This window comes from Onychomys torridus, chromosome 10 (genome assembly GCF_903995425.1).
Source record: "Onychomys torridus chromosome 10, mOncTor1.1, whole genome shotgun sequence".
In the NCBI taxonomy this organism is placed as follows: domain Eukaryota; kingdom Metazoa; phylum Chordata; class Mammalia; order Rodentia; family Cricetidae; genus Onychomys; species Onychomys torridus.
Window position 1 is genome coordinate 37,935,658 of NC_050452.1, and position 24,127 is coordinate 37,959,784.

At 39.2% G+C, this 24,127-nt stretch overlaps 1 protein-coding gene across 2 annotated transcripts in view; it reads left to right on the forward strand.

Annotated features, from left to right (window-relative positions):
- The window catches only part of Corin (corin, serine peptidase), a 240,972-nt gene that overhangs the window by 47,365 nt on the left and 169,480 nt on the right, over positions 1-24,127 (forward strand). For both annotated transcript variants that reach the window (XM_036201349.1, XM_036201347.1), the window contains exon 4: positions 16,617-16,824. In XM_036201349.1, coding sequence (XP_036057242.1) covers positions 16,617-16,824 — 208 coding nt within the window. The remainder of the gene's footprint in view (positions 1-16,616; positions 16,825-24,127) is intronic.

The window sequence follows — 24,127 nt, forward strand, 5'->3', positions numbered from 1 at the left end:
TGACTTTAACTGGAGCCATGGGCTACCAGGAGCTTCTGTTTCCAAGCACTCTAGTGAGAGTGCCAGTCTGAGCTTGCTGAGGGTTTGATGGTTTTTGAGGCATATTTAGGTGTGAGCTCCATAATGAACTGATGAGATTCACAGGATGGATAATCGCACACTTCAGGTTGTAAGGCATAAGATCAAATTGACATGTCCAGTATCATTTGCTTGGTAATAGGCAGCTGTGAAGCTGCATCTCAGATCTGAGGACTCCTGGGTCAGTGCTCTCTCAAGTGCTGATGTTTCCTGAGAGAATTTTATTGTTTCCTTTACAGTGCTCAGAGCATTACTGCACATGTCTCAGGCTCTGGGAGAATAGAAAGAGTCATCTACTTTTGTCTTTTTGTCTTCTTTTGGCTTTTGGATAGATAGCCATGGTATTCTGATACAAAAACAATTAGTTGAATGAATAGGTGAAGTATATTCACTGAAAATGTTAACATATGATTTGTCCCATTTTTTAGTGGCCTCTGATCACACTTCTGCTACTTGATTTTGTTTAACCAACTTTAAAGTATCATTTAGTGTCTTTTTTCTATAGTAACACTTCGCAGGAAAACTGTTTTTGTATTTTCCCTGTTTTATTACACTTCTCCAATTAAGAGTTTTTAAATTTTCTGGCATATGTAAAAGCTATTTAAGTGTACGTTGGTCCTGAAATACCATGACCAGACATTCTACCTGGATTTCTTGGCCAGCTCTTGTGCACAGGTAGTTACAAATAGTCTTGCTCCAAGATACTTCCTCCTGGGGGACCCTCATATCATGCCAAAGCTAAGAATTCTGCAGTTAAAACGTGTTGACTAGAATATACCTCATAACTGTGCTTTATATATAGCACTCCAGATTTTCGTCATGTGAGGTGTCTTGATGTAACACACTGTACTTCTGGGGTTTCTTTACCATCTCTGTGAACTCCATGGGCAATGTAGAGAAGGAAGTGACCCACCATAAACTTTAATGCTGTATTTCAGCAAGAGATTTTTTTTCTAGGTTGCATGCTATGTCTGGGTTTCAATTTATAACTTTTTATCTTTCTAGTACTGTAAGTATTTAAACACATGTTGAAGGAAAGGGAAACCTGGTTAACAAGAAGTCTGGGATCACACACAGCATGGTTCACGATGAAGTAGCCTACATGCCAGGTCAAGTGCTGGAAGGTCGATGGGTGTCCTGAGAACTTGAAGGGCTCTGTTCTCTTCTCAGCCCTCTGGTAGTTAGCTCCTAGATGTTCTACCTCAGATAAAAGTATGCCTTTCTTTTCATTCATTCATTTCTTAAAAATAACTGCCTTTACAAAGCAAAACCACAAGAAAAGGGCATGAAAGTGGCTTGGGAACCTGGTGGGGGAACCCCTAGGGGTCAAGATAAGTAAGAGAGGCAGGAGGTCTGTCTGTGAGAATGTCTGTCAGAATGCCTTCTATATGAGGATCGAATTGTCAAAGAACAAATTAATAAAGAAAGTCACTGCTCCTAAGGTGTCATCAACATACTAAGTCCATCTTTACAACATGGACAATTCAGCAGTTTTTAATGTATTTATAAAATTTATAAAGTTATGCAATTATCACTACAACCTAATTTTATTTTATTTTTGCTACAAAACAATGCTGCATCTGTTGTTCTGTATTCTCCTTTTATGCAATCCCTAGCCTAAACTAATTTAATTTTGTCTCCATGGGTTTGTTTGTTTTGAAACTTGCAGGTGTGTCTAGCCTGAGGCCCATGGTCTGCATCTGGCCAACAATAGCTACAAATGTGCCTCAAAGTCAAAAGCTGATTTAGCACTTTTGAAAAAAAATTTTTTTTGTAACTCAATTGTGTGGTTCTCAGTGTGAATTTTGTAGATGACAACGAGGTATCTCAATGTTAAAAAGTTGGGCATAGGTGGAAGGGTGTCAGACCACACAGGTTTCTTTTAGATTGTTTTCAGGGTGTATCCATATCAGCTATGATGACATTATCATCATAATCCTCATCCTCATCATCTTAGTGCTAAGTCATACTCCATCAAATGGATATTTAACATTTTGTCTGTCTATCTACCATTGATAGGTACCTCAGTTTCTCCCATCTTTTTAGTGCCCTTGAATTGTACTGCTGTGATTATTTGTGGTATGGACATGTGTTTCTAATTTTCTTTGGGTGTGTAAATGTGTTATTTCTCTAGTTTCCTAACTGTTAACTGTCTAGTTGTTCCACCCACTAAGAAGAGTGGGTATTGAAGCCTCTAACTACTGTCATCAATATCATCATCCCCATCCTCATCCTCATCACACCATCTTGTTCTTGGTCATTTTCTTGACTATTTCTTGGGTCTGGGGCTTGGAGTATGTTTGAGTGATCTAAGAAGTCTATGTACAGTGTTCTTTATTGTATGTTTTCCTTTAAGGGGTTATAAAATAATTTAAACCTCTTCTAGATCACTTGGCAAAGTAACTTATCACAGTTACCATGGAGTTTTGGTGTTTATTTGAGTTTCTATACACAATTACCACACTGCTTAGCTATATTGCTTAATTATTCAACAGCTATAAGAAAGGAATGAAACACACTGATTTTCTTCCCTAGTGAAGACTAAAGTACATGTGTTTGAAGGTTGCCTTTGTAGTGGCTCAAATAGAGGAAAGTGACCATAAAGTCACTTGGCCAGAATCAGCATGGTAGAAGCTTCCCGAATATGTAACTTATGTTACAGAAGCCAACTCAGGTTGTTTTAGCAGAACAATTAACATATTAAATAATTATTAATTACTTTGAATTTTATTAATTTTGTTTATATTTCCTCTATAATATCCAGGGGTTTATATCTAATTGTATATGTGCCAATAATATTTTCTTTTTTATGCCAAGAACTTCTTAGGCACTCTGGTGACGGTAAATGCCTTTCCAGAATAATATTTTGGTCCTAAAGTAAATTATACAGAATTAAAATAATGAGAATTATATTAAAATGCAGTTGCCAAAATGTTCAAATGTAAAACATCCATTAAATAGACAAATGCTTGCTTATTTATTAACATATTAAATAGTGAGATCTAGTAACTGATCAAAAGCTATAATTTTCTAACAGGGATGAACAGAAATAGTTTTTGAGATGTCTACAAGAGCTCTATGTTGATTTGTTAACATCTATGATCTATGTATTTTTTTCTATATTTGTTGGCCATGTTAATAATTTAATGATCACAAATTTAAGTCACTGAATGTAGGACAGAGATGTTACTTTTCTCTTATACAGGTTAAGGCAGCCCAAATCCTTAATCAGACTGATAAGGTCTGCATTTTGATGAAGGTGGCTTGAGATAAAGGAACATAATTTGCTGGTGAGATCTTCTGTCTCTTTAGGTCTAAGGATTACTTGCAGAGTTGGTATCATCATGCTGCATGAACATCTGCCCTTACATGTTCCACTAGGCACCAGTTGTCGACCTTCTTCTATATATTAAATCAAATTATTCAGGCTAAAAGTACAGTTAGGAGATTTAGAAATGACTAAGGTAAGCATCTAAATATGAACAAGTGAATTGCTATGAACTTGCTGTAGAATGCCCATTTGGGTGTCAGGTTTCTGGTGAAGATCTGGACAGCTATTGGGAGGGATGGAAATGCTCCCTTGCTCTCCTACCTCCTTACCCCATCTTTAGCTGCTTTCCCTGTGCTGTATTAGGTCCCTCTCATCTCCCCCAGAGACAGCAAACTTCATTTGATGTGCAGAGCTGGGGCTTTGGAATAGGTAAGGGAACAGTATCCACATTATTCTTTTAAAATTGTTATTATTATTATTTCTGGGATTGTCCTCCAACCCTCTCTCCTAAGCAAAACCTAATATATCCCCCATGTAACACATACCCCTACACACAGCCAAATTAGTCATGCTGAGAAGATTTGTGGTTCAAAATGTTCCTCTCCAGATCCATTATCATTTCCTCTTTAGGAAGAACAGCCCAACATCCTTGATTCAACTAGATGGAAAAACACACACAGTAGCACATTGATATCAGCAGTGCAAAAACAATCTTGGCCAAACTCAAGGCCGGAAGTGATCCTTCAGAAACCAAAGGCTCAGATAACAAGTGAAAATTCAAGCCAAGCTGTGCAATCTGCTTTTGGTTCTGAAAGAACATTGATACTGTGTATATTTTTTTGGCCTGTATCATTCAATTTGCTGACTGTCTCAGGGATTTGATTTTTATGTAATTTTGTCTTGAGAGTGAAAAGCCTCATCAGTGGGAATCTGTTTGCTGTTACTTGTGTCTTTGGAGAATAAGCCTTTTCACATAGTTGTAGTTGAAATGAATATGGTGATGAAATTTCCAAACCCAGAGTTTTCTATCCATCCATGTTTTACGCAAACCATTCTTGTGTCTTTGTGTTAGCACATTTATGTCACTACTCTGAATCATTTATATGATATTTGCATGTGGTATTTGAGTTGACTGACTTAGAACACTTGTTTATAATCATGTTAAGCTGTGGAAACATCTTCTGATGCCTGTGTCCTCTTCCAAATGTTATGAGATATTTCAATTCTGGGGCCTCTGGTTTAACATTCTGTGAAGCATTTATTTATCTGCAGTTATTTGTTGGGCACTAACTCTGGGTTGTCTCCACGGACCATAAAGTTAAGTATGATAGAAATCCCATCCATCCAGACTGTGTCTGGTAATTGCCTTGAAACCTGAAGGCATCACTTATAGTTTGAGAGAGAAATGAAAAATTATACATAGGTTCAAAGAAGGAAAAAATGTGATCCACTTTAATTCACTAAAAATAATATTACTACCTTATACAATTTTAATGCCATAATAAACACCTCATCTCCTCAAGATTAAGTTTAAATTACAGTTGTAAAAATATATTTTAGTTTAAAAGTCTATCTTATAGCTTCCGTATTTAATTACATCAAACTTACATTCTTTTTTTTTTTTTTTAATCTCGTTTGCGCTTGTCTTTATTGTTGGGTCTCTGGGAGGGCTTCTCTAATGATTAGTTTCCTACTATAGCCCTTTCTTCACGGCCTACTGTGAGCCACTGTTATAAGAACTGTTGACTAAAACCATTGGTGTCTATGTCTTTTCACAAAGTAGATCCCAAATAGGCTTTGCAAGTTCACATCTCTGAGAAATACCCTAGATACTTCAGATTCATTTCATCCAAAACCAAATCCATTATGGCTTGCAGGCTCCAGACTTTTTCTACAGAATTTCACATTTTCTAACAAACCATTGTATTGGTAAACTTAAAAAGTTATAATGTGTATGTCATCAAACAATTGAACAAGGCCTTTACTTTCCAACTATAAGAAATGGGAGGCCAATCTTGTATGCATGGAACTTTTGTCACCTTAGGAAGTTGGGGAGGTCAATTTTGGAGAAGGTTCCATGTGGTGCTGAGAAGAAGGTATATTCTTTTGTGTTTGAGTAAAATGTTCTGAAGATATCTGGTAGATCCATTTGAGTCATAACATCTGTTAGTTCTCTTATTTCTCTTTTAGTTTCTGTCTGGAAGACCTGCCCATTGGTGAGAGTAGAGTGTTAAAATCTCCCACTATTTTTGTATGAGGTTCTATGTTTGATTTAAGCTTTAGTAATGTTTCTTTTACAAATGTGGGTGCCCTTACATTTGGGTCATAGATGTTCAGAATCAAGACATCATCTCTCTTGTTAATGTTCTGAGGACACAAAATCCTTTCAAATCGGCTGGTGTCAGAAATGACTCTGGCAGAATGTTCCCCTTTGTGTAAGTTATTGAGTGTAGAGGATGACCTTCACCATTCCATTCAACTGGTGTATTTCTGACCTGGGTTGATTTTGCCATACAGCCAGAAATAGACTCTAAGCCCTGCCATCTAATTGGTTTATAGGGGAGGACTTGCAACCTATTTCCCCCTCAATGTAAAGTCCTGCTACTTTCATATGAAATATGAGGAATAGCCATTGTTATATTATCTAGGTCTCTTTTTTGACAGGTAATATTTATTTCTTCCAAGAGCATGTACAAGGCATCTTTGAAGAATTTTCAAAGTGTGAAACACATTATTAGTGTCTATACTCACAGTGTTGTACAATAGACCCTCCACATTCATCTTCCTGTCTAACTGAGATTTTGTGCCCTTTAAAACCAACATCTCCTAGTAATGTTCTCCTCTTACTTCAGCCCATTTTGAGAGCAATACTGCTTTGGTTTTTAAAAATATTTGAAAAAAACTCATTATTATTTTATTGTATGTGTAGGTATGTTCCCATGTATACCATGTGTGTCCCTAGTGCCTGGGAGGCCAGAAGGCTATTCTGGAACAGGAACTACATTTAAGTGTTAGCTACCATGTGGACGTCAGGAATCAAAACTGGTCCTCTGGAAGAGGATACAGTGCCCTTAACCTCTGAGCATCTCTCCAGCCCTAATAGGAATCTGTTCTTACTAGTTTAAACAATTTAGATTCCACATACATGTGAAATCATAGGTTTGTTTTTTTGTGCTTGGCTTATATCACTTAGCACCGTGTTTTCCAGGTTCACTCATGTTGCTGCAGGTGGCAGAGTTTCTTCTCTGAGTTTGAACCCAGAACTTCAAACATGTTACACAAGCATGCCCTTCTTCCCTCAAGTTGCTTCTTGCCAGGCATTTTGCCACAGAAAAGAGAAAAGTAGCTAATACTGATGTTTTTAGATATGGATGTCTCCCAGCATTGTAAGTGGTCTCTTTCTCAAACTCAGAGCAGCAGGTTTTTACCTAAGACCAAGAGTTTGCAGAGTTTTCTACTGTTGTTACTTAGATCTATCCTTTGCACCCCCATCCTCCTCAAGGTGCTCTGTAGCATTACAGTGTATGGTGTTTATCTCTTCATGTTTCTCCCACCTTTGAAGTTGATGAGAACAGCCTTCTTGCCCCCTACCGTGGTGAGGTCTCCTGCTAAAGCCAATGAGAATGACAAAAGATCACAGTGCAGCTTTTTAGAGACAAAGAAGAAAGGCTCCCCTCTCAACTACAGAGCTACTGTCCAGAGGGTGGTTGAAGACAGAAATAGATTTTATGGAAGGAACAGCATGGGGGCATCTCATACACTATCAAGACATCTAGGGTTATTTGAAACAATAGCCGCAATGTTAGTCAGCAGCAGCAGCAAGGCCATGGGGCCCCAGATAAAATGACTTTCTACAGCTACACCCCTACCATTCAATCAAAAGTCTTTTGAAGCCAAGGGCTTGTCTAATTCAGTTTCATCTTATGTTCATTGAATAACTATTAGGTGCACGCCTGTGATATTCTAGAGAAAAATGGGTTACTCTGATATGGGAGGGTAATGGGAATAAATGATTAATCAATTGATAGTTGAGTGTCTTCCATTTCTTTGGCGTGTGGGCAGTGGATGCTCTACTTTGAGTTTGGAACTGTGATGTTCTCCTGGTCTAGCAGCGTGTGATACTCTGTTCTCCTGGGATTCTAGCAGTTGCAAAACCTCAACTCTTAGTCAGCCACCTGATCACAGGGGCAAACTGCTGGTGCCAGCTCCTCACTGCTACATTACACACAAGGATACATATGACCTACTCTTCTACTGCTTTTGCCAGGGATTCCTAGGGCCCTACACATGCCAGACAAATACCTTATTATTGAGCTATTCCTCAGCCCTCTTTTAGTAATTTTTTTACGTGTTACTTTGAGACAGGATCTCATGAAGTTATTCAGGCTTGCCCTGAGCTCATTCTGTAGTCCAGGTGGGCCTTGAACTTGTGTTTCTCTTGCTTCAGTCTCCTGGGCATCTAAGGTTACAGCCTGTGCCAGCAGGCCTAGCTGATAACTTGCAATTTTCAATGGATTTAGCAGAACCTAACTTCATGAAGTTGAGGTATACTGGCATTCGTTCATGCTATAATGAAGATTATGCTTGACATATTGTGAAAAGATGCAGGAGCACTTTAAATGGGATGCTCGTGGATATGCTTGTTGTCTGAAAAGGTTAGTGTTCTGAGGCAGGCCTCTGCTGTGGCTCCTTCCCCCGCAAGGGCAGTTTGGCTGCTATGATGAAGCCAGTGGCAAGAAGGGAATTGCTCCCTTTTGATGATCTCATTTGATGACTACAAATCCCCAGTAAATGGAAGACGATGACAACCTAAGTATCATAATAGGAACAATGAAGACAGGGTACAGAAAGCAAAATATTTGAATGTGACTATAACTTCACAGAAAAACAAAGAGCTGGGTCAAGTTGCTTCTTTTGGCATCAGAATTTTACATTTTTGCTGCTTGATTAGTTAGTTCTGGTATATTTCTTAGAGGAGGAATTTTTTGCTTTTAAAGCTGTCAGTTCAAATAATAATCAGGGTTTCTCCAAATATTGATTAAGTTTATTTGTGAACCGCAGAGCCCTGCTCTTGAAACATACCTGCCATGGTAAACAAACTATGTGTAACTTGCAAAGAAGTGGAGGCAAGGGAAATCTTTTTTTGGTTGAAACAGGGATTACATATTTTGCAATAATAATCCTTGACTATAGTGATTTAGCTCTACAAGGGTGACTACATAAAGATTAAATTATAAAGATTAAAGAAATGGCTGCTGGACAGATGTCCTTGCAGATGTATTTTTGTGTAAGTCTGCAGTGGCCCGTCTGCAAGATTGTGGTCCCCACAATCTTTTGTGTTGTTGACTGTTGCCAGATATTAATGCGTGAGAGCTCTTGGTGCAAAACCTTCCAGATTCATCAATTACATAATTAATTGTTAGGGCTGATACAGAGTCTCCATTTGATTCTGACTATGAATAGTCCTCAGTTCAGTCTTAGTAAGAATAAGCTGGTTGTGGGTGTGCATATTTCCCTGGGGAGGTGTGTCTCTTGTTTGGTTCCTTCTGAGCAGCAGGATCATGGGCATGTGTTTCATTGTACAAGCTAGGTACTTTATATTTATATGTATTTGTTTTGTATCGCCTCTCCCCCCAGGCTACAAAATTTTCAAGGCAGGGACTTTGCTTGCTTCTTGCCATTTTATTTGTGGCTAGAGAAGTACTTGACATGCACTAGGAGTACAATAAGGATTTGTGTCATGAGGAGAGAGACCTCTGTGGAAATCTGACCCATGGTACGTAGGGTTGTGGTAGATGGGGCTCTGCAGAGTTGATATAAATTAGGTGAGAAGATGCTTGGGCTAGGAGACAGCTGCTGGTGGGAAGGGACTTGAGCCTGGGGTGAGGTAGATGGAGTCCAGCCTTGCCATTGGCCAGCTCTGTAGACTGTCAGGGAAATGACCCCACCATGTTTCCTCAGCTGTGAATCTGAGATAATGAGTTGTAGGCAGAGCAAATGAACTAATGCCTGAGAATGTGCTGAGGACAATACTGAGCAGGGTATGGTCGCTCAGTCAACACTGAGCACAAAAATACACAGACAGAAGTGAACATGAGAATGTTCACAACAGTGTCACCACACAAAGGACTGGAGACCATGTGGGAAGTCCAAAATTAACAACAAACTTTAAGAGAGGAACCAAAGGAAACTTTGGAAAGAAGGCCAACCCTTCCACGACTTTCTCCCCAAACCACTGAGTAGGCCTGTGTACAAAGAGCTTAGCTTCTTAACCTCTCAGATCCAAAGGCCTTGGAGACAGGGCAAACACATGCAGGGCCATTGCCAGGGGAGATCTGTGAGGCAAAACCATTGTTTCAAATGCATTTTGGGGCAAGTTAGGGCAAAGCAATGGTCCGTGATACAGTCTCCTCTTTTGATGTGATGAAGTTCAGATTAGTAGCCCTTTAATTAAACGTGCAATTGTACCAAGGCCCTTGGAAGCTCCACCTAGGTTTCCTGGTAAGGTAGTAATTAGACAGCAGAGAACAAAATTCTCTAGAAAGCAGATTTTTTCATTGTTTTTAATTTGGACAGCTCCTGCCTGTCAAGTGATAGCATTACATATTTACTGTGGTTTTGTTACCACTTTGATTTTATTTAATTTTAAGAAACATTTAAAAGAAAGCACTGTTGAAATAAATGCAAGTCAAATGAAGCACACTAATAATATGTTGCACTGATAAAAAATGAGATAATTTGTGATTAAAAAGAAAAAGAATGTTATTGATAAAATAGAAAAACCCAGTGCCAAGTGTCTAGGAAGTGAATCTGGACTTCTCCCTCCCACAAACTCTCAGATTTTCTCCTTAGACAGGCCAGGCCAAGAATATCATCATCATTATTAATCTTTTTAGATGCATTTATTTTATCTTATATGTATGAGTATTTTGCCTGCTTGTATATCTGTGCACCATCTGTATACCTGGTGTCCTTGGAGAACAAGAGGTGTAGGATCCTCTGCAAGTGGAGTTACAGATAGTTGGGGGCCATCATGAGGTGCCCGGAGTTGAACCCCTGGTCTTTGGGAAGAACAGCCCATGTTTCTTAAGCTCTGAGCTATCTCTCCAGCCCAGACAATTATCATTTTAAGGTTATTTATAGAGAACCTTAGGTCATCTATGCTGGTTTAGACAAGTTAAGGGTTTGTTCTTATTTTGTATTTAAAATAGTCAAATACATAAGAATTCTGACTCTCCCTAATTCCTGATAAAATAGCACTTACAATTTGCAAATGAATGTGGTGATATATTGTGTACCCTAATAAAGCTTGCCTGAGGATCAGAGGACAGAGGCAGCCACTAGATTAGACATAGCGGTCAGGCAGTGGTAGCACACACTTGTAATCCCAGCACTTGTGAGGCAGAGATTTGTCTGGATCTCTGTTAGTTCAAAGCCACCCTGGACTACATGAGACTGACTCCGTCTAGGAGAACCAGACTGTAGCTAGAGTTTTTCTCTTCAGGTCCCGCCAAGCCCTGGCACTGGGAGACGCCTTATTCCCGCGTCTGCCAACTTGAGAGAGACAACTAGGAAGCTGTTTTTAGCTCTGTTTTAGAGTCTTTTTTTCAGGTTTTAGGTGGAAACTCTTGCCAACCCGTTGGGCGCCATTTGTAGCTAGAGTTTTTCTGTCCAGGTCCCACCAAGCTCTGGCAGTCCTGTAGCCCACTTATAAAATAAACATACAGACGTTTATATTATTTAAACTGCTCAGCCGTTAGTTCAGGCCTACCATTGTCTAGCGCTTACTCTTATACTCAGCCCATTTCTGTTAATCTATATGTCACCATGTGTTCCATGGCTTTACCTGCTGCCTGTACGTGATGCTCCCTGGACGGCAGGCTGGCATCTCCTCCTCTCTGCCTTCCTGTTCTCTCAATTCTCCTCTCTGCTAGTCCCGCTGGTACTTCCTACCTGACTACTGGCCAATCAGTGTTTTACTTATCAATCAATTATCCACAGCACCAGACAGTGGTGGCACACACCTTTACCCCCAGCACTTAAAATCTCATGCCTTTGCTTGGGGATCACACATGCTCTTATTCCCAGCACTAGGGAGGAAGTAATATCACTGGGTGGAGAAAGGTATATAAGGTGTGAGGAGAAAGGAACTAAAGCCTTATTCAGCTAGAAGCTCTTTGGGCTGAGGCGTTTTCAAGTTGAGGAGCCCTAGATGTTAGACAGGGCTCATGTCTTTGTCTCTCTGATATTTCAACATTCACTCCAATATCAGGCTCCAAGTTTTTTAAAAATTATTATCATAAGACTGTTTAGAATTCATGTTACAAATGAACACAAGGAAAACTCCTACAGAAGACCCACCTATAGTTTTTAAGTCTAGCATTGAAATCCTACTATTTTAATCAATGAGATCCCAGCAGGGACAACCCCAATATGACCTAGAAAACCACTATGTTGCGTTCTGAAAGCAGAGCTCCCAAATCAGGGGCATAGCTATCAGGTTCACTGTGGTTTCACAGGTTAGCATCCTCTGGAATGGGACACTCTCTACTAGTCAGTGCACATGCTAACCACTGTTACGGAATCATTTCTAACTAGAGGCAGTGTTTCAGAATTGAGGCACCAGCGAGAATCAACAGTTCACCAGGAACACCTTGTATCAGGCAACAGTTTTCCTCTTTTGGGTCTGTTTTTCAGATTCTCCACCCCAGTTTTGCATTTGAAGTAACTATTCTTCAAGAGGAACTATAATAATCAAACAATAATGTCTATAAGGAACACTAAGGCCAATTATATCCACTGTATTTTATATGTGTTCTTATGCGTCAGTCCCGACCTCTAATTTCCATGAGACTCACTCCTAAGTTCTCAGGAAAGAAAAATGCCCCCTGCTTTTTCTCTGAAAATCAAGTTTGATGTAGTAGTAACGATCAATGAGCCCATTTTCAAAAGGCTGAATCTCATCCCTATGGAGGACTGGCTTTTCATGGTGCACAGCATGGTGCTGGCTTAGGAAATACATTTCTGCTGGTGAGAATGTGTACACATACAATGCATGTTTCAAAGACAATGGGGCATTCTAGGAAAAAATAATATTTGATCCACATGTTGAGGCAGGAGGAATAATGAGAAATAAACACAATTGTCTGCGTATAAAAGAGTTGCAGTTAGTAGCCTTAGAAAAGAATTCCTTTTTATATTTGTTGGCCAGGGGTGTATTCTTGGCTAGGTTTGCTGAGTGCTCTTGCCCAACCTTAAGTTTTACAGTTTTCCATGTCACTTGCAGTTATAAAGCAGTCTGTGGTCATTGTACTGACCAGCACTGCCCTCCTAGGTGCCATCTGCCAACCTAGAATTTATGCATGTTTTTATCATCAAAATGGGTTCTTCCTCACTAAAGCCTTCATTCTCATTCACTGAACAATATGTTCTTGCCCCGTAATGTTCCTTCAGTGTTTGCTGTGCTATGGACAGGTATGGACAATGAGGAAATGTGCTAAAGGGTAGGGCGCTAAAGGGTAGGGTGTCTCAGCCTCATTCCTGTTCCTGGTCCTCTATGTTTCTCTAAGTAACTTTTTGTTATCTCGTCTGCCTATTTGTCTGTCTCTCTATCCATTATCTTTCTATCTAGCCTCATATTTATGGAAGCTGTAGCTTCTTCATTCATAATGAGAACATTCATGCTGTAGTGTTAGACTTGAATTTTATGATTTGATTGTGCTTTGGAAAATTAGTTGTGAGATATAAGTCATTGTTATTTGAGATGTCAAAGATTTATAGTCTTAATCACTTCTTGAGAATGGGTCTCTCTTAACTAAGGAAACTAATTATTATGAGGAGAAAGAGTGGGGGGTGTGGTGTGTGAGTGTGTGTGTGTAACTCACATTGCCATAGGTGTACTATAATCCACAACAGTATCATTTTTCTATCTTGTATTTTTCAAATGACCTTTCAATGTCAATATCTTCTTTGAATAAGGAATGATCTTTTGGTTGTCTTAGTTCCAAATATGGTCTACTACCAAGAGTACAGATTTGAGGTGATAATCCTGGAAAAAAAAATGATGTAGTAAAAAAAAACATGAGATGTAATGGGAGTATTGAGTACATTTGATATTTATGTAAATTCAGGCTGTTATGGTTTGGAAGCATTATCCACATTTTTTAATTTATTTAAATTTCTTTTTCATTTTATATACCAACTACAATTCCCTCTCCCATCCCTCCTCCTGGTCCCCTCCCTCCTCCTGCTCTTCCCCATTCCTCATCCACTCTTTGAAAAGGGTAAAGCTTCTCATGGAGAGTCAACAAAGCCTGGTACATTCAGTTGAGCAGGACCAAGCCCCTCCTCCCTGCATCAAGGCTGAGCAAGGCATCCCACCATAGGGAATAGGTTCCAAAAAGCCAGCTCATGCACCAGGGATAAATCCTGATCCCACTGCCAGATCCCCCTCAAACAGACCCAGCTACACAACTGTCTCCCGCATGCAGAGGTCCTAGTTCAATGCCATGCAGGCTCCCTAGGCTCCCTAGCTGTCAGTCTAGAGTCTGTGAGTTCCCATGAGCTTGTTTACTAGAAATCACATTGGCCTGACAAGAGGGCACACCTGTGATTCTAGCACTTGAGAGGTTAAGGCTGGAGAATCACGACTTCTAGTCTGGGATACCTAATGAAATCCTGTCTCAAGAAAATGATCAAGAAAAAAAAAACAGAAATAAAGAAAAAGAAAAAATACACTGCTGCATTTGGATGTGGCATCTTTGGGAAGTAGTTTAAGGTTAAATGATGTCATGAGGGTGAGATCCCCTTGATGTGATTGGGAGCTTTATAAAAAGAATCAAAGAGGTTGAAAGTAGCAAGTGATTCCATGTGATACTCCACACCACCACAGAATTCTGTAGAACTGGAAGGCCCTTACCACATGTGAGCACTTGAGCCTCCAGGACCATGAGATGAAACAAACTTCTTATTCACTAACTACTCATTCTATTGTATGCTGTTCTCAGCAACAGAAAATGGATTGACAGATGAGAGCCAGGTGGATCTCTGAGTTCAAGGCTAGCCTGGTCTACAGGGCGAGATCCAGGATAGGCACCAAAACTACACAGAGAAACCCTGTCTCAAAAAAAAAAAAAAGTAAAAAAGATATTAACAATATATGCTTTTCAACCTCTTCCTCTCTTAGACCATTAAGAATTAGTTTTGGGGAACTATTTTTAACTTAGTAACCCTGGTGTGGCTCCAGGTAGAAGTTACTCAGAAGTTGCAAGTTTCAGATCTAACATTTGGTCTTCATGGATGTCCAGGCAGGAAGGTTGCAGTCTTCTGAAATTGAGTTTTCTTGTATTTAATGTAAGCCCAATGTTTGTTCTCTGGGCTGTAGAAGTGAGACAGCTGTGACCCAGAAGTTCTGAGTGCCTCTTTTGCTTCCAAGTACCAAGCTGGTTCTCAGCAAATGGCTCATGTCTAGATTTTCTGTAAATCACTTTATCTTTTGATGGAGAGACATTTACTGTTGGTCCTTTCAAAGATACTTTATCATAGCATCATGTACATAATGGTTTCCCTGCCCTTCCTACCTACAATTTTTTTTTTTAACATTGAAACGTGTTGTAACTTTCATTCCCAAATAATTTGAGTGGTATTTCATGAAGCCTGTCCAAAATGTGTGTATTTATGTTCTATTATCCATTTGAACATTCCTTGCCTTGCAAGTCCATTTATTCTCATTTTGTATTTTGAATATAGGGAGGTACAGGAAAGTGCTATAGATTTAATTTCTTTGTCATGTTTATGCTAAAGGTTCTGGTGTACAGAGACATCTATTTCCAGTTGTCTTTGAAATTGGAAACCATGTTTTGATCTCGCACCACTGAGATCAGTACATTTCAGTGACCCATGAATATTGTCTAAAAATGGAGGATGGTATCTTTGGAAGAAGCATGGGGCTCTTTGATCTAATAGCTACAGTCTGGTCATTTGGGGGATGGGCTTCCTATAGAACCTGGGAAGTTTTCACAGCAGTTTGGAAAAGTGAGATAAGAAATGTACTTGGAAGAGGATAAGGAAAGATTTCAAAGTAGAGTCTGAGATATGTCTGAAAGAGTAGGCAGTCTGCACTAGAGGGTACATTCATCTTACGTTACAGATGGAGAGTGTAGTTATGTCATCATATTAAGCTGGCAGGATTGTCTGTTGACACTAACTTTATGAACATGGAGTTATCCTTCCATTTGGAGAGGATATTTGCATCATTTCTCAGAAGAGATGTTCCCATTTTGTTGAATTTCCCCACCTTTTTCTTTCCCTCCAATGAAAGAAGGTTAACTGTTTCACTACATTTCTGAAGCTTGTGAATTTTGTTCTTAAGTAACAGTCTGCATAAGTAACAACAACAAACTTGAAGTTAAAAGTATTAAATGGTCATTAGACCCATACATATAGAATACAATGAAAAATAAAACTATCCCAAAATTCCATTACATGAACCCATATCAATATTTGATTTATGTTAGACTAAGCATACAAATTCTGGGGTGGAGGGGTTGGCCGGGCCGTGGATGTGACATTGCCTGTCAAAACTGACCATGAAAGAAAACAAGGTTGGGGGCTCTGAGGCGATTGTGAAGTATGCTGTAGTCTGGATTGCAGATCCTTGGGTCATTGTATGTATTTAGGTAGACAATTGTTTTTCCCTAAAGTGCAGTTTTTGCTTATTGGTTTATGCTCACCATTCCATATAATTAAATAGTCTTTCAAAGCATCTCACATACCTAGAATTACATATTCCATTGTTTGTTCATATAGTTTAAACTGATCTCCACTGCTGAAGGTTTGGATTTCTGTCATTGAAAAACAGTAAGCTATGTTTGCATGGTCCAGGTACACAAATCTACATTCATACAAATCATACCATGATTATTTTCTTAAGATAAATTCTGTAAGTGGCATTGGAGTGTCAAAGGATATGGGTGTTTAAAAACACAGATACATATTGTCCTTCCCAGGTAAGTGTTCCATAGCAGGTCCCCATGTGTGAATTTTCCACATTTTTCTCAGGAAACACCTGTTCTCCCTTCAGAAACATTATTAAATTGATTTCACTGTTATACTCACATATACTTATGTACATGGTTGTCTGTAGTAAAGTTGTACTGTAATATGAAATATATGCTTCATTGTAAACTCATTAACTTGTCATATCGCATAAGGTTACACACATAGATTTCTTATGTGACTTCTAAATGTAACTGTCTCCACTTCCCAGGTGCCTGCATGAACATCACACACAGCCAGTGTCAGATTCTTCCCTACCATAGCACCCTGACACCCCTTTTGCCAATTGTCAAAAACATGGACATGGAGAAGTTCCTCAAGTTCTTCACGTACCTCCATCGCCTCAGTTGCTATCAACACATCCTGCTCTTTGGCTGCAGCCTTGCCTTTCCTGAGTGCATCGTTGATGGTGATGACAGGTACTTTGGAACCAAATCATTCAATGATAAGAGCCCAGTTATCCTAGAGACAAGTGTCCAAGAGGAACAGACTGTCCTGTTACTATTTTTCATTTTTGTTGCTTTTAGGGGGAGAAAGGACCCACAAATGTCATAGCTAACTGCAAGTCTCTGAAATGAATGTATTTAGAAAATACAGATTTTATTTTTGGAAGAAATTATTTGTATATTAGTTGATGCTGTCAAGAGGACACTCAATTGCTGTTTCAATGAGGGTCTGTTAGAAGAAAAAAATGCACCCAAAGGAATAACTGAAGTGTTTATTGGTGAGAATGTTTATGGAGGTATGAGGAGGGGGAAAGAACAATTAAATGAAGAGAAGCACTAAGATCTCATGATAAGAGGGTGTAGTTCTAACAAAGGCTTAAAGAGAAGAAAAGGCTCGAAGCCACTGGAAACTCGCAGCTATGGGTGGGGGGGTCTCCAGACTGCTAGTGCTGTGACCCAAGGCAGAGACAGAGGAGAAGGAATAAATAGCCCAGCCTCCTTCTCCAATCATCCTTTCTGCTAGAGAATTTACTCACTAGCAGGGGACAAAGATGTCCAGTGCAATGGATGAGATCCAGAATCTCACTGAACATTATCAGCTAAGAAGTCCCAAATTGTATTTAAATAAATTATGAATGACATTCTGGATGGTTCTTCTCATCAACATGAAGACCCAGTGCTGGGGTGGAGGACTAGATGTGGAGGGACAGAGGTTATTCAATATGATAGAAATAATTTTCAATAACAGTCAATCAACCCAAAGAATGCCATGGTTATTTGAAGCACTAAATGTGTATATGGAGAATTTCAAAGCATATGCTAAGTACCTATTCAATACAACTTCAGTTACTTTCTGGATTGAAATGTTAGGAGCTTTTCAGAACAGTAATAGTAGAACACATCTCATTTTTCAAGTTTGGTACATCACATATTATTTGTGATAATTTAAGTATGTATTTTACACACTGCTTAAATTATGTGTGAAACACAAGAAAAAATATGTTTCAGGAGCACCTGTTATTTTAATTGCAAGGTGCTGTGCTGCCATCGATCTGAGGTAGAGCAGGGGCTGTAGATGTTGAACTGTAGAAATAAAGGAATGTGAGCATGTGCAGAATTCAGCGAAGCTTGAATTATCAAGGAATCAGGCACAGAGGTGTTTTTGTGGCACACAGAAAGAGAAGCTGGATTTGATTTTTCTTGTGGGTTAAAATATGGGATGCTTGTGTGGGCTGTGGATATGAATCAGTTATATAGTGCTTGTCTGGAGTCCTGTGCTACCAAAAAAAAGAAAGAAAAAGAAAGAAAGAAAGAAAAGGAAAAAGAAAGAAAGAAAAGAAGGAACAAAAGAAAAGAAAAGAAGAGAAAAAGATGGTCATCAAGAGATGCTTTATTTTCCCAGACTGTGGCAACATAGTTGGTGGTTGTACTGGTTTTCTTGGGTGGCTTTAACAAATTGCCACCTGCTGGGTGGCTGAAATAACAGGAACATCTCCCACAGTTCTGAATGCTGAAAGTCCAAAGTCTGCAGGGCTGTCTGGTTCCCAGGACTCTATGGGGAGAATTCATTTTTCACTTTGCTGGTTTCCTATTATTTCTGTTCCTTTGCCATGTGCCCACGTCTCTCCAGTTTCTGCCTCCGCCATCACAGAGCTTCCCCTGGCTGTCTGCATCTCCTCCTCTTCTGTGTCCTGTAAGGATGCCATCATTGGATTCAGAGCTCATCCACACAACCTAAGATAATAGCTTCACCTCCAGATCCTTAATTACATCCACAAATACCCTGTCTCCAAGCGAGGTGACATTCCCAGTTCTAGAAATTAAGATGTGGACTTTTTTTGAGGCAGTGGTTGGGAAAACAGGCTTAGGGGGCTGTATGCCATGGCTTCTGCATGCACGAGAGAAAAATAATAGTTATACTTACATTACAAAATTTACGTGAGGATTTAATGACACATGGGGCTTGGGACACTGCCTGGCTCTTGGAGAGAGCTCAATAAATGTTAGCAATAACTATAAAGTGGTGATTTGTGAAGGACAAGTAGAATTAATGAAGTGGAGACCACAAAAAAAGTACTTTTTTCCCCCTTCGAGGCAGGGTTTCTCTGTATAGCTCTGGCTTTCCAGGAACTCCTTCTGCAGACCAGGCTGGCTTTGAACTCACAGAGATCCCTCTGCCTCTTGAGTGCTAGGATTAAAGGTGTGTGCCACCACTGCCTGGCTAAAAAAGTACTTCTAAAATATATGCTACATGTGAAGAATTACAAAAATAAGTAAGTAAATAAATAAGCAAATAAGTAAGTAAGTAAATAAGTAAGTAAGTAAGTAAGTAAGTAAGTAAGTAAATAAATAAATAAATAAATAAATAAATGGAGTACTTCTTTGCTTAAAACAAAATTACATAAATGCCAAAGGTTTTTTTGGAACTGGATTATCATCCCATTTCTGTTTACTTTCCAAGAATTTCCATTATATCCTTTGAGATGAACTCCTCTGTGGATTCATGCATTCGCACAGAGAGACAATGAGAGGGAGTGTATTGAGAGTCTTGGAACCACTAGGTTCATTATGATGATCCTCTTTATTCTAACTCAGTTTCTGCTTGAATAAACACTTTTGAGCTGCCCACAGTTTCCAGGGCACTGTAAGATTCCTTTGTTTTCCCCTTGACCTGATTTATCCTTTGATAACTGCACTAATATGAGAGTTTTCCATTTTCTGTTATAATGAATAATAATTTACAGTTACTTTTTAAGTGTTCCTTGGAGACTCATCCTATTATTATATTTTGTTTTATAATTGTATTGTTAGACTGTGCTTCCTGCTGTCATTTAGTGTATGTATGGGAACTGCAACCTAACTTAATAAGCCAAATAAGTTCATCAAAGTAAATGTCTTGTAGAAAACCATTATAAGGTCAAACGTATTTTCTTGTGTTTCACTATTTTTTTTATCATCTATTATATGCCACACTATTCAAATAAAGGAAAAGTGTTTGTTTTCTAGCCTAAAGAAAATAGTTATTTAATAACATTTAAAATTAAATTTTCAAAGATTGTGGTGGGATGTATAAACAGTGTAGTTTTTAACCTGATTCTTTGGGACCACAGATCCTATTTAACTACATTGTATGTTGAAACAATGGACTTTAATGGTCTTTTTTTCAGACTGTGACTTCTTTGACCAAATGTGTGTTGGCATGTACTACAACACAGGCTAGTTGAAAGGCAGGAAGACATCTGGATACAGTGAAGCACATTTAAAACTATAAAATTGTAACTGATAACTATTGGAAAGGCCCTAAAGTATGTAGGTTAAAATATCGAGTAGCTAGCAAGAAAATATTGGTGAGCTGAAAGAGTATTAGATGTAGATGACCTTCTGGTATATGAAATACACCCTAAGTCTTGTGTGCTTTTGATGGGTAACTGACCCCTTCTCCTGCCTCCTTCACACGGTTGGCCTGTAGTTTCATTAGCCCTGAGAAAGTGTTAATGTCAGCCTTTCTGTAAGATTCTCTGGAAACCATGCTGACTTCTCATCACCCGACTCAAATCTTCTACTACGTTGCAGGAAACATCCTTACTTGTGAATTGATGAGTTCAAGTAGGGAAGTTGGTGCATTGGTTATTGATCTTTCTCCTCAGGAGTACTGATCTGTGACTAGGCTTTAGCAGAAATACCCAGGGCAAGGAATAATAAAAAATAAATACATAAATAAAAATTCTTTATGTATGTAGATGACAAGAGATTAAAGATCCCATCTCAAATGTAGGGCCATTTCCCATAGTAGCCATTTTGTTCTTAAATGGTTCGTGTTGGGGAGTAAATGAACTTCCTCAAATGAGCAGTGTGTGTGTGTGTGTGTGTGTGTGTGTGTGTGTGTGTGTGTGTGTGTACTCTCCCTTGCTTGAGGAGGTCAGAGGTTATCCTCAGGAACCAGATGCCTTGTTTTCAGAGACAGTGTCTGTCATTGGCTTTGAGCTTATAGAGTAGACAAGCTGGTCAGTCAATGAGCTCCAGGCATCTTTCTGCTCTCACTCCCCAGTACTAGGATTACAAACATGTGGGCATTATGCCCATTTTTTTTTCAAAACACAAATTCTAAGAATTTAACTTAGGCCCTGCGCCTATGTGGCAAGGACTTTACTGACTGAGCTATTTCTTTTTTTTCTTCTTAAAAAAATACTTATTAATTATGTATACAGTTTTCTTCCTATATGTAGGCCTACAGGCCAGAAGAGGGCACCAGATCTCAGTATATCAGATGGTTGTGAGCCACCATGTGGTTGCTGGGAATTGAACTCAGGACCTCTGGAAGAATGGCCAGCACTCTTAACCTCTGAGCCATCTCTCCAGCCCTGAGTGAGCTATTTCCATAGCCTAGACTATAACTAATTTTTAAGCGTAAGAATTTCTAGTAATATAAAATTATACAAATTTAAGAAATACTAGCAGCCTCTCTAAGCAAACCTTGCTGAAACTAACCCCAAAGTTACTTGTAGTTCTGATTGTCTCCTACGTTCTTATGACTTATAGAAAATGTTCATGGATGGTCTACACCATCTTGCAGATAAATTCTTCATATGTAGTGGTTCCTGTTGTTGATGGAGTATGTGAATTTCTGGGCAGATATAAACTTGATTCCATGATTAGAGATGCCAGATTTTTGTTGTCTCCTCACCCTTTCCATCTCCTGGCTTGTAATTGCCTGTCCTTTAACTTCCCATGGGACCATTTCAGAACAAATTGTACAGTGCCCTTACCCAGACTCTGTCATTTCTGGGCTTTCTGTCGTCAGATTTAGATTTCAAACTAAGCTCCATGCCATGGCTTCTGAAGCCCTTCTTGCCTCTCTAGTGTCCCAGGCCCAGCCCTACCTTCACTGACCTTCCCTTCCATTTTTCAAAAACCTCTTTTGAGCATCCTTTGTACACACATACTGTTCCTCTTGCCTAGAAACTTTGCTCTTGAATTAAGCTCTTGGCCTCCAAATCCTGGCTGTAGTGAAGTTTTCTCTGGACAACTCAGGTTTTCTTTTGTCTTTTCATGGCAGCCAGGTGATGGCCCTTGTTTTCATTATATATTAATGAATTATATATATATTTTCTTTATATACATAGCCCCAAAAGAAATCCACTAGGTTTTGTATAATATTATGATCAGTCCACGTGAGTCTATGAAATGGGTAACAGAATTTATTAAGATAAAAAATGAGGAAATGTACTCACGAATACAGAACAGAGTAGACAGCAGAAGTCATCCTCTGATCTGACTGGGAGCGAACCCACCTCGCAAGCAGGAGCAGGATGAAGTGGCATGTGACCCTTTTCCAACTCCTTATAAAAGGTCATGTACAATGGCAGGAAGCCCCACCTCCTTTGGGCTGTATAGTCCAGAGCAAATACCACTACAGTATAAGAAGCAGAAGGAAGGAGACATTTGGGAAGTATTGAGTTTATGAGCTTTAATGATGGTGATGGCTTCACAGGTTCTTAATGTCCAAACTCATCAAGTTGCATGTATCAATTATGTGGAGCTTTTTATATGCCAGTAACACTTTGTCTGACATTTTGATGAATGGATACCAGGATTTTCCTGTTTGGACCTTACCACATTACAAATTAAGCCCAAGATGCCTCCAGGAAGTGGTCAAGATGTGTACCAATGATACATTGAGATGGCTTTTGAAAAACCCAACTTTTTGCTACATAGAACTACCGAGCATGGAAAGAGCATTTACACAGCTTGTGCCTTCACACTATTTGTGAGTTGAACTTCCCTCATATAATTTTAGCAGACTTCCTGTGTGGCAGTGTTATGTCCCAGCACAGCCTGTGACTGTCGCCTATGTACATGCAGCCCTGGCATTGTGTTAAATTCTAATTGTATAATAGGAATTAGACAATTCTTTGGCAAATTCATTAAATATATTAAATCACCCTAAGCTTTTGCTATTGTTTTCTAAAAAGAGTAATTGCACATTGCTAATTTATCTTCCTAAGGACTTTATATCTTAATGATCTTATTGTGTCATTTTTGGGTATATATGGAAAATTAGAATTAAAATAATCATATTAAAAATATAATAATTGTCCAAAGAAAGAAAGAAAGTGGACTCTGATCCTGTTGCCAGCTAAGTATTCCAGAAGTGTTTTCTGGTTACTTACTTGGGTGTCCTCTCTAATTTGGGAGCAGCAGTCTACTCTTTTTTTTTTTTTTTTTTTTTGGTTTTTCGAGACAGGGTTTCTTTGTGTAGTTTTGTGCCTTTCCTGGAACTCACTTTGAAGATCAGGCTGGCCTTGAACTCACAGAGATCCACCTGTCTCTGCCTCCTGAGTGCTGGGATTAAAGGCGTTTGCCACCACCACCTGGCTAACAGTCTACTCTTGTATGTCCTTGTCAGCTGATTGTTTAGTTGGCCAGTCACAGCACAGCTCCATGTCAGGCAACACTGGTGAGCTACTTTGCTTTGCAAAATTATGCCTAAAACGCCAACTTAGGTAAGACTCTGTCTGATGACTCAAAATGGTCCAAAGTGTAGGTACTGTACAGTTGAATAATCCAGCTTGCTTTCATTTTTACCAAGTTGTAAAACTGGAGAACCAGGCCAGCCAAAAATATTCCTGAAAATGCCTTATCAGGTTACGGCCGGTGTCTGGGGCATTTATACTTCAGCCAGTTCAGGGGTGCGTTCGTTTACTTTTCTCTTCAATAGTTCTTGGTATCACTGCATGTGACTAGAACTTAGAAATACCTAGGGTTCCATTCACTTGAAGACTCTTATCATCGGTGTCACTTTATCATACTCAAAAATCAAAACACCTGCAAAGTAATGTCATCTTTTGATATTTGTTAATCTCTTATCCCATGGGTCTTGGTAAATGTGTCAAATACTAAAGATAACCATGTGTTTGATATTCTTTCAGGAGTTGCCTCGTGACTTTGTGTTATTCCTGCTGACTTAAACCAACTTATCTTTATCTGTTGGTCTTTCTTTGAGTTTTTCTGTCCTAAGAGTGAAACCCTAAAGCTGACAAAATAAAGAAGACAATCCACCTGTGGGTGTTTTATCCATCTTAGTGACATTTCCCTATTATGCGGGAAGGCTGTAAAGAATGACTAGCATGTGTAGACTTTGCAGTCCTTAGGGAGAGGGAGTCTGGGGGAGTTGAAGAGAAGGTTTGTACCCTTGTCTAGCTCACTCAGCTGAGGAGAAGGCACTGTGGAGATGGTTTTCCTTCCACATTTGCCACAAACAGCTTTATTCCTAGTG